The 12,954-nt window shown below is 32.9% G+C and overlaps 1 protein-coding gene across 2 annotated transcripts in view; it reads right to left on the bottom strand.

Annotated features, from left to right (window-relative positions):
- Positions 1 to 1,088: 1,088 nt before the first annotated feature.
- RNF180 (ring finger protein 180) overlaps positions 1,089 to 12,954 on the bottom strand; it is a 123,701-nt gene continuing 111,835 nt past the window's right edge. For both annotated transcript variants that reach the window (XM_039870015.1, XM_039870014.1), the window contains exon 8: positions 1,089 to 2,066. In XM_039870015.1, coding sequence (XP_039725949.1) covers positions 1,867 to 2,066 — 200 coding nt within the window. In that variant the 3' untranslated portion in view covers positions 1,089 to 1,866. The remainder of the gene's footprint in view (positions 2,067 to 12,954) is intronic.

The following is a 12,954-nucleotide window of genomic DNA, read 5'->3' as shown; positions in this document are numbered from 1 at the left end:
ATCATTATGTTTTTAAATTCTTATATGTAATTCACAACTTGATTTTTTATTAACCTGTTTTCAGGCAAAATGAGAAGTGTAGGACAGGAAAGTAGTTTACTCTTAATTATAGCTCAAAACTAAATTAGTATATGTCATAGTATTATTAATTATAGTCACTAAGCTACATTTTTATTTTCCCCTCAACAAATGGTAAGGCCTGCTTCTAAAACATGAATGCCTTTCTTCACCCTTAGCCAAGGATGGCAAATATTTGACATGGATTGATTTTTCCTTACCATTCTCCTTACCCCATATCTGAGGGGCATTGCCAGTGGATCAAAGCTCTCTCTTCCCCCATGGAGCCAAGATGTAACTTCAGGATCCTTCTCAAAGCACTCCAGGTAACCACCACCAATCAAAGCTGGCATACAGAATGAAAGCTATTATCAAATGTAGTATAGCATATTAAAAAGTGTCCTGCAGATGTTAAGGTGTTTTTCATTAGTATAATGAAAATTATATCAACAATGAAAGTTATTTTAAACACAATAATAACAGTATTAGAATGAAAACCTGTACCATTCTTCCATATTTCTTAGAACATCAGATGCTGTCAGGTTACATGCTTTTATTCAAATGCAATCAGTAGTAATTAGGCCAAATTTAGACTTTTCACAGACTGAGCTGTTGACTCCTGATCGATCCCAATTTGTTTGGATGGTGGTAGTATTTTTAGTGCCTTGAGAAGTTCACCTGTTACGTAAAAGTATGCTTATTGCATTATTAGATATATGACATAGTGTAGGAATGATGAATTAGCAGTTAATAAAAACTTTTGTCCTAGATTACACAAAGACCAACTGAGTGACTGAAATAAGCTTACCTCTCTGCTTTAGTTTTCTCACTTTTAAAATTGGTATACCTGCCCAATTCTTTCTCACAGTGGGATGAATCAGATCTATTTTTTTTTTAGTAAGGGAAAAACTAATTCCAAGGGTTACTGTAATAATAAATAAAAATAAAAGTCAGGTTTTCTTTCTATACATCCATAAGCCAATTTCCAACAATTTTTTATTCCAGACATTAAATCACATAATAACAATAAAAAAATTTAAAAGCCACTCTTTATTGCACATTTACAATATATCTGACAATCTTCTAGATAAATAAATCACTGAATTACATTTTGGACATGCACTGCTATTTTAGACTACTGAAAATCAGCCAGCACATTTCTACAGATGAGTAATCCTGCAATTCTAAAAGTGTTAATATATTTCTCTAAGTTTCTATTGCTGGGGGTTAATCTCAGTTTTTTTTTTTAATATTCTGTTCTTGTAATAATTAAAAATGTTGCATTGAAGCTATTATTAGGTCAGTAAAAAATGGATAGTCAGCTTTGTTGATACTAGAAACGGACATAAGTAGGGGTGACTGGAAACCAAAACTGACTAAATCTTGCTAGATTAGTTCCAGAGAATATGGTTTACCTTTAATATATGTAATCTGACTGAGAATACATGGTGACTGACTAAATATTTTTTCTGATATTTACCCAGATTATCATTTTATTTTTAAGTGGAGGAAGAACCTCAGCCTTTACAACGAAGTATAAAAGAGACATTGTAAAATTAGAGCTCACAAATCCTAAACCAAGAACTACGAAACTAATAGTTCATTGTTGCTAAGAGCTAGATAGATATTAGCTCTTGAATAAAGTTTAGTTCATTATACGAAACACATTAATAAGTTACTTAGACTTTCTATTAACACTCACATTTTATATAATGCAACAGTATAAAAATTTCAAAGCACATTTAAAAAATGTTTAATTGTTATCTACATCATTTGTGACTGTTCAACTGTAGTAAGGTATGAAAATTCCTAAAACGGAAAGAAAAAATAGCAAAGAAAGCAGAAAACAATGAATCCAATGACCCAGTTCACTGAATAAATATAGATGATCACCATATCCATGTCAAACCACCAACCACGGCTATCATCCTCAAAGTGTAGATAATCCATCCTATGTGCACCATGTGGGAACTGCCTTCTTGTAACTGGAGCGGCACGTCTGTGGAAACCTGAAAGATGTATGGATGTATTATTTTAAAGCTCATTAAATTCAGATATGTGCTCAGAAAGGAAGCTGCATTATGAGCATAAGTACTGGGAACAGAGCATATCTTGATTTCACTGAATGGTATGCTCGTATTCTTGACAGTTCTTTTCAATGATAAGCAACTATCAAAAGCCTCTTTTAAGGATTTTAAGGGCAGGGACAGTAAAATTAGCAAAGAGCATGGGATATGGACTCAGGAAGTCTTGTTTTGTCATTTACTTGGGGCAAGTTATTTGAGCTCTTTGGGTCTTGTATTTCTCATCCATACCTTCTGATCACTTAATTCAAAATGTGAGGATCCAATGTATTTATTTTCACAAGTGCATTTTCTAAATTTAAACTTTATTCATGTTTTTATTTTTTATTTTTTTACAACTACAGCACCAGGTCTAACTAGGTGGTCTCCCATCTAAGTACTAACCAGGCCCAACCCTGCTTAGCGTCTGAGATTGGGTATGTTCAGGGCGGCATGGCTGTAGACTCGTGTTTTATTTTTATAATTACTATTATAACGATTGTTTCTATGTTCTGATCACCAATTTAACCTTATATCTTATACCCTGAGAAATTCATTCAGTTATTTGAGCAAAATTGTATGAGAAAAATGTCTCTTATTTTGTTTTAGCATTGAATAAACTGGACAGACCAAATGGTACTCCTTTGAAGAAATTTAGCTTTAATTTTTATAATTTCAAATTATGTGTCTACTTAAATAATTGGTTGGTACACAAAAAGCAAATCTCAAAAGTAAGCAGTAGTCTAAATAGCATAATTAAATGAAATGACATTTCTGAGATATAGTATATCTTATGGTGAAATACTGTTCTATTTTCTTTGTGCTATTTACATGTGAATTAGAGCCTGAGTATATGTACAATATGTTAGTTGCTAATGATTTAAAGATATTTTAAGATATGGTCCTTGTCTTAAACTTTTAGTCTAGAACAGTGTTTCTCAATCTTCTCATAAGGAAAAAAGATAAATTTATTTTAAATTAAGTATTCTAATCAATAAATTAATTTATACCTAATTTCTCCCAAAGGAGAGAAATTAAATAGTAAAGAATATGATTTTGTCAGGTAGCAATGAGCTCATGAGGGCCGCCAACCCCATACTATCTAAGCTTTCTGTTGTCCCCAGAACCGATTTTTGCCAACTTGGGGGCCACATTGCCCCCATTTGAAATACAGGCCTAGGAGACAGAACATTTAAAACCATGATAATAGTTAATATATATTTTAATATACATTATTTAAAAAAAAAAGATTTGTATTAGAATGAATGGAATGAGAAGCTTTTGTATTAGGCATTCACTTTTACACAGACTTAACCTACTATTGGTGATAAACTGGTAATAATCAGTTTGGTATTAACTCATGGTTTAAAGAGTATCCAATATTATTAGTACAATTTAACTATGCTAGTTTAGAGTAAAGAACACAATAAAGAAACATACTTCATACTCTTTTGCCACATATAAGTGCGGGAAAAAATCATACTCTTCAGGCAATTAGAAAATTTGGATTCTTGTGCTAATATTAAACATACTCATTATTTGGTTAATTTAAAATAGTTTCTCTGTATCTATCGAAATGTTCACATAGTTTTCTTCTTTAATCTGTTAACATAATAAATTCAAATAGGAGATTTAAAAAATTGTTAAATAAATTTTTTAAAGCTCTTAAAGTAATTGATAGATTTTCCAATGTTTTATCATTCCTTCATATCCAGGATAAATGCCACATGTTCATGATATTGGTTTTCATGCACTGGCAAATTCAGCTTTATATGTTTTATATGACATTTTTATGCCAATTTCTGTAAGAAAGATTGGTCTATAATCTTCTGTTTTATGCCACTTTGCCTGGTTTGTATATCATGATTTTATTGACTTCATAACACATAATGGCAATTAGGTGATAATTCCCCGTGGTTTGTATATCTTGAAAGCAGGGGTATGAATGCCTTTGTTCTATACTATTTTTTGAGAGAGATTTCGACAGCAGAAAGTCTTGGAAAATGGTATGTGTACCTCTGAGGAAGTTTATTTTATAGCCTTAGAACACAGCATATTTAATGGCTGTTATAAAAGATTTGAGTTTTGTAAGCTTAGAGCTCTCCATGTAATGCGCCCCACCACATCTGTATATATAATCCGGCCCTATTTGTCATGCCCTATGAGAAATGGGGCTCAGGTATCCACCATAAATGTTGTTGCTCCAGTTACTGATGTAATAAACTATCCTTTGTCACTGACCCAGGAGTGTTGTATCTTCTGCAAGCATCCAGGAAATTGGAAGACTTAATTGTTAGCTTGCAAATAAGGTAAATCTCACACTTAGCAGTTCTTGATATTGGTGATTTTGTGCTCTATTTTTATACTCTGAAACAATTTGCATAAAATTAGAATCCTTAATGGTTTGGTAAATCTAGCCTATAAAACCATTTGGGCCTGAAGTCTTTTCAGGCGTGAGGATAGATTTTTTAAACACCAATTTCTTTAATAGCTGTTGATCTATTCCTGTTTTTCAGCTCTTAATTTTTGGTAATTTTTATAAAACATTATCCATACTAAGTTTTGAAATGAATTGGACTAAAATTTTCATAGTTGTGGTACATTTAGGGTTCTGCACAAATACTCTGGTCTCCTTCCGAGTACTTGGTTTATTTGTACTTCCTGCCCCTTAAAAGTTAAGCATAATGTACAATTATACTCGAAACTAATAACGCTAAAAAAAAAAAAAAGTGAAACATAGCCATGAGACTTGACAATGAAAACGACAGTCCAATGAAAATACTGTGTGTTGCTTCTAGGTCGAGCATCTATCAGTTTGAAATGGTGCAGCAGTCTCTTTTCGTCCTCAATAACCTTTCTACAACAAACGGCAATGTACCAGACAGAGGAAGCTGTCACTCTGGATCATAAAAGTTCAGGGTGGTGTGAACAGGACACTCAGGGATGCTGGGAGGAAAAAACATCTCAATGTAACTGAATCTGACTGAAAGAATAAAGTGGCTTATAAAACAAAGAAAAGTGATAGAAAGTTGAATCTGACTTATTTTCCCACTTGAAGGAAACAAAGAAAAAGTTCTTGGAGAAATTCATTGTGTGATATCAAAGAGTGAGAAAGAAATGCAAAGAAAAATCTCCAAGTCACATCAAGTTTAGAAAAATATAAAGAAGAACCAGCATTCCAGAATCTCAAACAGGTACTTCTGCCTCTAAAATGATTTACCTCATGATTTCTCTCATATCCTGGAAAATAAGGCTATGAACTTTTCCCCCACAGAATATGGTTCAAACTTATATTCACTATCAAAGACCATAAAGCAGGCTCCATTATTTTGAAGAACTGTTCAGAGACAGAAAGACTCAACAATTATCTCATTCATTTTTGCAATTCTAGCAGCTTGCACAGTGGGTAGCCAATATGTTTGCTGAATGGATGAATGAGTGCCTGTATATAAGGACTGATTTAAAAGAGAATAAATACTCAGCATATTTTCTGATAATTTCCCAAATCAAGCCTCTCAAATGTATTTTCATAGGAACTGAAGATTATGATGAATGTATTTCAGATACTGTTTGTAGTTCTTATGAAAAAGTATTCTTTAGAGGTTAATTCAGAGTCCTGAAATCAGTTGAAAAGGAAATATGTCCTATCTTTCATTTGTGATGGGACAGACAAAAGGTGAAGCACAGTGTTTCACTGCTCTGTATTCTTCATATTACATAAGAATTTGGTAGTGTCAAAAGTTGATTTGTTATAAGTAGGCCTTAGCAGAGGTGGAGTGATATTTTTAAAGTCACGAGTTAGTATAGAGTTACTCTGTTAATATACTTGAAAACTTAATGCAAAATGGATCTTAAATTTCATCTTTATCTCCTATAGCTTTAGGATTACAGAGTCAAATGTATTAATCCTGAAAAATTAAATTTTTATATTGAATAAGCTAAAGTATCTTGTAGATTACTTATAACTCTAACACCTTAATTTTCAATATAGTTTATAAAGTTATCAGGCTAAATTATAAAATTTTTTAATGTTTCTGTAACCAGGTAAAAAGTGAGTATTGTGTCTTTAGAAAATATTTTCTTTTTTATCGTGGTAAAATATACATAACGAAATTTGCCATTTTAACCATTTTTGGTAGACAATTCAGTGGGATTAATTACACTCACAAAGTTGTGCAAACATCATCCCTATTTCCAAAAAAAATTTTCATTACCACAAAGAGAAACTCTGCAGCTATTAAGCAGTAATGCTCCAATCTCCCACTCTCCCTGTCTGGAGACTTTTAATCAACTTTCTGCCTCTATGAATTTGCCTATTCCAGATATCTCATATGAGTGGAGTCATACAATGTTCATCCTTTTGTGTCTGGCTTATTTAATGTATTACAGCATGTATTAGAACTTCATTCCTTTTTATGGCTGAATAATATTCCATTATATGTATGTACCACATTTTGTTTATCCATTAATTTGTTTACAGATACTTGGCTTGTTTCCATCTTTTGGCTATGGTGAATAATGCTGCAAAGAACATTAGCGTAGAAGCATCTGTTTGAGACTCAGTTTTCAGTTGTTTGGGGAAATATACCCAGGAGTAGAACTGTTGAATCATATGATACTTGAACGCTTCACTTTTCGAGGAAACTCCAAACTGTTTTCACAGTGGGATGCATCATTTTGCACCCCTACTAGCAACGTAAAAGAGTTCCAATTTCTCCACATTCCTGCTAACGCTTATTTTTTAAAAAAATTTAAATTATAGCCATTCTAATAAGTATGAATCTCACGGAGATTTTAATTTGCATTCATTACCCTAATGAAGAATGATATTAGGCACCTCTTCATCTGTTTATTGACTATATCTCTGGAGTAATATCTATTCAAGTCCATTGCCCCTCTGCTTTTTTTCTTGTCACCATCTTCTCTTCAGTTCTTTATATATTCTGGGTATTGGGCCCTTATCAGATATATGATTTGCAAATATTTTCTCCCATTATAAAGGCTGCCTTTTCACCTTCCTGATAATGTCTTTTAATGCACAAAATTTTTAATTTTGATGAAGTTCAACTTATTTTTAAAATTTGTTCATGCTTTTGGTATGATACCTAAGAAGGCACTGGTCATGAAGATTTACCCCTATATTTTCTTCTGTTTTATGGTTTTAACTCTTAGATTTAGGTCATTGGTACATTTTGAGTTAATTTTTCTATATGGTATGAAGTAGGGATCTAACTTTATTCTTCTGCATGTGGAAACCTAGTTGTCCTCACACTATTTGTTGATGACACTATTCTTTCTCCATTGAATGGACTTAGCACCCTTGTCAAAACTCAACTGGCCATAGACATATGATATGTGTTTATTTCTAGACTTTCTACTTCATTGATTTATATGTCTATCCTGTGCTAGTATCACAATATTTGACTCAGGAGCTTTGCAATAAGTTTTGAAATTGGGAAGTGGGAGTCCTACAACATTAAAGTCCTTCTGCAAGATTTTGTTATTCACATGTTATTCATGTGAATCTGAGGATCAGCTGTTCCATCTCTGCAAAAAGGGCTATTTTAATTTTGATAGTGACTGTATTGAGTACGTAGATAGCTTTGGGTAGTACTGATATCTTAATGATATTAAGTGTTATAATCCATGAACGTGAGATGTCTTTTATTTAGGTCTCCTTTAATTTCTTTCACTTTTTGGTATGTAAGTCTTTTATATCTTGGTTAAAATTTTTCCTAGTACTTCTTTTAGATGATATTATAAATGAAATACCTTTCTTAATATCCTTTTCACTGATTCTTGTGTGTTGATCTTATTTCTTGCGACTGCTGAATTTATAAGTTCTAATAGCTTTCTTTGGGACTCTTTCTATATAGCATTATGCCATTTGTTAACAGAGGTAAGTTTATTTTTTCTTTTCCAATTTGAATGCCTTTCATTTCCTATCTAATTGCTCTGGCTAGATTTCTAGCACAACATTGACTAGCAATAGTGAAAGTGGGAATCCCAGTCTAAATCTTAGGGAAAAAGCTTTCAGTCTTGCACATTGAGTTTGATGTTAGCTGTGAGTTTTTCATAAATGTCCTGATACCAAAGGCAGACAAGGACAGTACAAGAAAATTACGGGACAATATCCTTGATAAACATAAATGGAAAAGTCCTCGACAAAATATTAGCAAACTAAATTTAACAATACATTTAAAGGTTCATATACCATGACTAAGTGAGATTTATTCCAGGTATGAAAGAGTGGTTCAACATCTGTAAATCTGTGTGATACACCACATCAAAATAAAAGATAAAAATCATATCATCTCAAATGCAGAAAAAGCATTTTACAAAATTTGATATCCCTTCATGATAAGAACTCTTAGAAAACTGGGTATTAAGTGAATGTACCTCAACATAATAAAGACCATATATAACAAACCCGCAGCTCACATCATACGCAACAGTGAAAAGTTAAAAGCTTCTCCTCTAAGATTAGGAACAAGACAAAAATGCTCACTTTTGCCACTTTTATTTAACATAGTTTGGAAGTCCTAGCTAGAGCAATCAGGTAGGGAACAAAGGCATCAGAATTGGAAAGAAAGAAGTAAAACTGCCTATTTGCAGATGACATATTATATATAGAGAGAATCCTAAAGCCACCCCCAAAAGACTAAACAAAATCGCTAAACTGTAGGACACAAAATCAATATACAAAATTCAGTTGCATTTCTATACACCAGCAACAAACTATGCGAAAGAATTAACACAATCTCATTTACAATAGTATGAAAAAGAATACTTCGGGTTAAATTCACCAAAGAGGTGAAAGATCTGTATACCGAAAATTATAAAAAAAATGATGGAAAAAACAAACAGAAACATAGTGTTCAGGGTTAGGAAGAATTAATATTGTTAAAATGTCCTGCCCAAAGTGATTTAGTGATTAAATGCAATCCCTACCAATGGCATTTTTCACAAAAATGGAACAGGGAATCCTAAAATTTGTACAGAACCACAAAAGACCCCCAAATAGCCAAAGCTATCTTGAGAAAGAAGAGCTCGGCTGGAGACACCATACTCCCTAATTTCAAACTCTATTACAAAGCTATAGTAACCAAAACAGTATGGTACTGACATAAAAACACACACAGATCAGTGGAACAGTATCGAGAGCCTAGTAATAAACTCATGTATATATGGTCAATTTTCAACAAAGAAGCCAAAAAGATACAGTGAGGAAAACATAGTGTATTCAATAAATGGTGCTGCAAAAACTGGATTGCCACATGTAAAAGACTGAATCTGAATACCTATCTTACATCATACACAAAAATCAACTCAAAATGGATTAATATTTGAAGGTAAGACCTGAACTCATAAAACACTAGGAGAAAATGAGGGAGTAGGCTGCCTCACACTGGTCTTGGCAATGATATTTTGGATTTGAGATGAAAAGCAAAGGCAACAATAGCAAAAAGAAATAAGTGTGACTAGATCATACTAAAAAGCTGCTGTTCATCAGTCTATGAATTGGAAGAAGATATTTGCAAACCGCATACCTGATAAGGGGTTAATACCCAAAACATACAAGGAACTCATACAACTAAACAGCAGAAACACAAATAACTAAAAAATGGGCAGAGGACCCAAAGAAAAAAATTTCCAAAGAGGACATATAGATGGCCCACAGGTACACGAAAAGTTGCTGAGCACCAGGAAAATGCAAATCAAAACCACAGTGATCTATCACCTCACACCTATTAGCGTAGGTATTATTGCAAATACAAGAGATAAATGTTGGCAAGGATGTGAAGAAAAGAAAACCTGTGCATACTTTTTTTTGGGGAATGTAAACTGGTACAGCCACTATGGAAAACAGTATAGAGATTTCTCAAAAAATTAAAAATATAATTACCTTATAACCCAGCAATTCTATTTCTGGGCATTTATCTAAAGAAAATGAAAACACTAATTGGAAAAGATATATGCCCATGTTCACTGCAACATTATTTACAGTAGCCAAGATATGGAAACAACCTAGATGTCTATCAATAGATGGATAATGAAGATGTGGTATAAATATACAATGGAATATTATTCAGCATTAAAAATGAAAATTTGTCATTTGCAATAACATGGGTGGACCTAGAGGGTATTATACTAAGTGAAATAAGTCAGAGAAAGACAAATACCATATGATCTCACTTATAAGTGGAATCTAACAACACAAAAATGAACAAAACGAACATTCGCAGATACAGAAAACAAACTGATAATTGCCAGAGGGGAGGAGGTGAAGTGATGGGTGAAAAAGAGGTACAAACTTCCAGTTAGAGATGTAATGTACAGCACAGGGATTTTAGTAAATAATATAAGTGTGCAGTGACTAGACTAATTGTGATCACATTGTAAAGTATATAATGTCACTACGCTGCACACTTTAATATAAAAAAAAAATGAAGATAGCATTTCTGCCAACATGCAATTTCACATGGAATTAAAAAGCAACTTCTATTAGAAGGGATGGAATTTGAGTGTGTGTGTGTGAGAGAGAGGGGAGCAAGGGGAAGAAAATAAAATAAAACTGATGGTAATTTTAAAAAGTTATGAAGTAGTGATATTTGAACAAAATGTACAATTGTATTTTAATTCATTTGGATCATGAACTTAATATAGAAGGAAAAAGTGTTTTGAATCCATTGCCCAATTGAACTATTCTCAGAGACCATGGATTCAGTGAGCCAACACCAGAGTAACACTGGGTCATGTGAAAAAAAAAATGAACATATTCTAGATAAATGTCAGCTAGCACTTTACGTCTCTGGCATTGCATCCTCAGATTATTTTATCAGTAATCCAACTGACATGGTTTCCAGCCCCATAGTATCTCTGAAATGGGCAATCAGGACCTAGGTAGAAACCAGGTTCTTTAAGGAAGAGTTGAAGGAATATGGCTATTTTGTGTGTGGAATAATGACTTGCAGAGAACATCAAATCGTGGAGGAAGATTAAAACAGACTTGAACCAATAAAAAAAACTAAGAGGATAGATTTCATTCAACATAAAAATATGTCTGACAGATTCGTTAAAATGGACAAGCTCACTTTTTCAGGTGGTGAGCTCCCTGTCATTTGCACGTGATAAGCAGAATCCGGAAGTCTATCTCAATATGATTGTTGAGGCTGTTCTTTTATTGACTGGCTGTAAAAGTTCCATTATATAGTCCTTCTAACTTTTTAAAATTATTTATTTTTCAATTACAGTGACAATATTTTAGTTTCAGGTATACAATGTAGTGGTTAGAATTTATAACTTATGCAGTGATCCCTCTGATAAGTCTAGTACCCAACTGGTTCTTTCTAACTCTTTAGAATCTATGATTTCACATTTTAGTGTACCTGCAGGTAACTCTTGTTTTCAAAGCAGTTTATGATAATGTAGGGCTTGTTACTGGGTCAGCTTCTGAAATAAATTTTAAGCTCATAAGTAAACCCTATAGCAAAAACAGGGCCTGATTGTGCCACTGGAAAATAGAAAGGAACAGACACTGTAATTCGTAGGCTCTTTCAAAAAATTATCTTGTGAACAAAATCGTTCCAGTTTCAAAGGAAATGTAAAGGCTAATGCACTTTCTGCTAAAATGCACAACACCATGATGTCTACAGCATTTTAAAATCTCTGACTTACCTCTAACTTTCAGGGAAGGCAGATTTCTGATTTATATTCAAACTCCTGCTGCTTAAGCATGTACTGTTTTCATTTGTAATCTTTTCCATGTTATATTCCTTCATTTTACTGAACATGTTTAAACTTGCAGAATCAATTTAACACCTTCAGACAAACTAATGATCAAATTAAACAATTCCCCAGGCTTTTACAAGAAATAGATGGTTCTGTCATAAATATATGTCAGACACCTGCATTTCAGCTGCATGTTTTGTTACAGCCAGAAAAATCACATGGAATTTTAAATCATGACCTTTTTTTAACTTATTCAACTTGAGTATATTTAGGAAAAAAAAGTGAAACTTTTTTTTGCAAAAAGATCTTAGTAAAACCTATTAGCCAGTTTGCTCTCTCTATATCTAATATTCTAATATTATAGATATATTTATGTTTATATTTGTGTAATAGTTTTTTTAGGCCAACGAACATGACATGGCTGGAAATCACATCAATTCGATACTGATACCTGAGGATGCAGTACCTGGAAATGACAGATACTTTCGGGGAAAGAACTAAGATTGACAGAGTCATCAGTGCAACCAGTACCTGATAAGAGATGTAAAATGGTAGCTCATATTTATCTAGAATATTTCCATTCTTTTTCACATTACCCATTTCATGTATAAATATATAACATATGTATTTTTAAGAAGAAAAAAATTAAAAACATCTGCTTATTCATCAATATTTACAAGGCACCGTGGTAGGGTGAAAAGGAATGGGTCTATTCTATTTAAGTGTAACCTAGCTTAATGAATTTGAGAAGAGTTTATATGAACAGAGCAATGAACTTTGAGAAAGAGAAATTAACAATCCCATTTATAATTGCATCAAAAACAATAAAATACCTGGGAATCAAATTAACCAAGGAGGTAAAAGACCTGTTCTCAGAAAATTATAAGACACTGAAAAGAGAAACTGAAGAAGATACAAATAAATAGAAGCATATACCGTGCTCATGGGTAGAAAGAATTAACATCATTAAAATGGCCACACTACCCAAAGCAATCTACATATTCAATGCAATCCCTACCAAAATACCAATGGAATCTTTCAGAGAGCTAGAACAGATAATCCTAAAATTTATATAGAACCAAAAAGACCCCGAATAGCCATA

The sequence above is a fragment of the Pteropus medius genome, unplaced genomic scaffold (assembly GCF_902729225.1).
Source record: "Pteropus medius unplaced genomic scaffold, Ma_sr-lr_union100, whole genome shotgun sequence".
NCBI classification, from domain to species: Eukaryota; Metazoa; Chordata; class Mammalia; order Chiroptera; family Pteropodidae; genus Pteropus; species Pteropus medius.
Note: the sequence above shows the minus strand (reverse complement) of the source record. Positions and strands in the feature narration are given on the sequence as shown.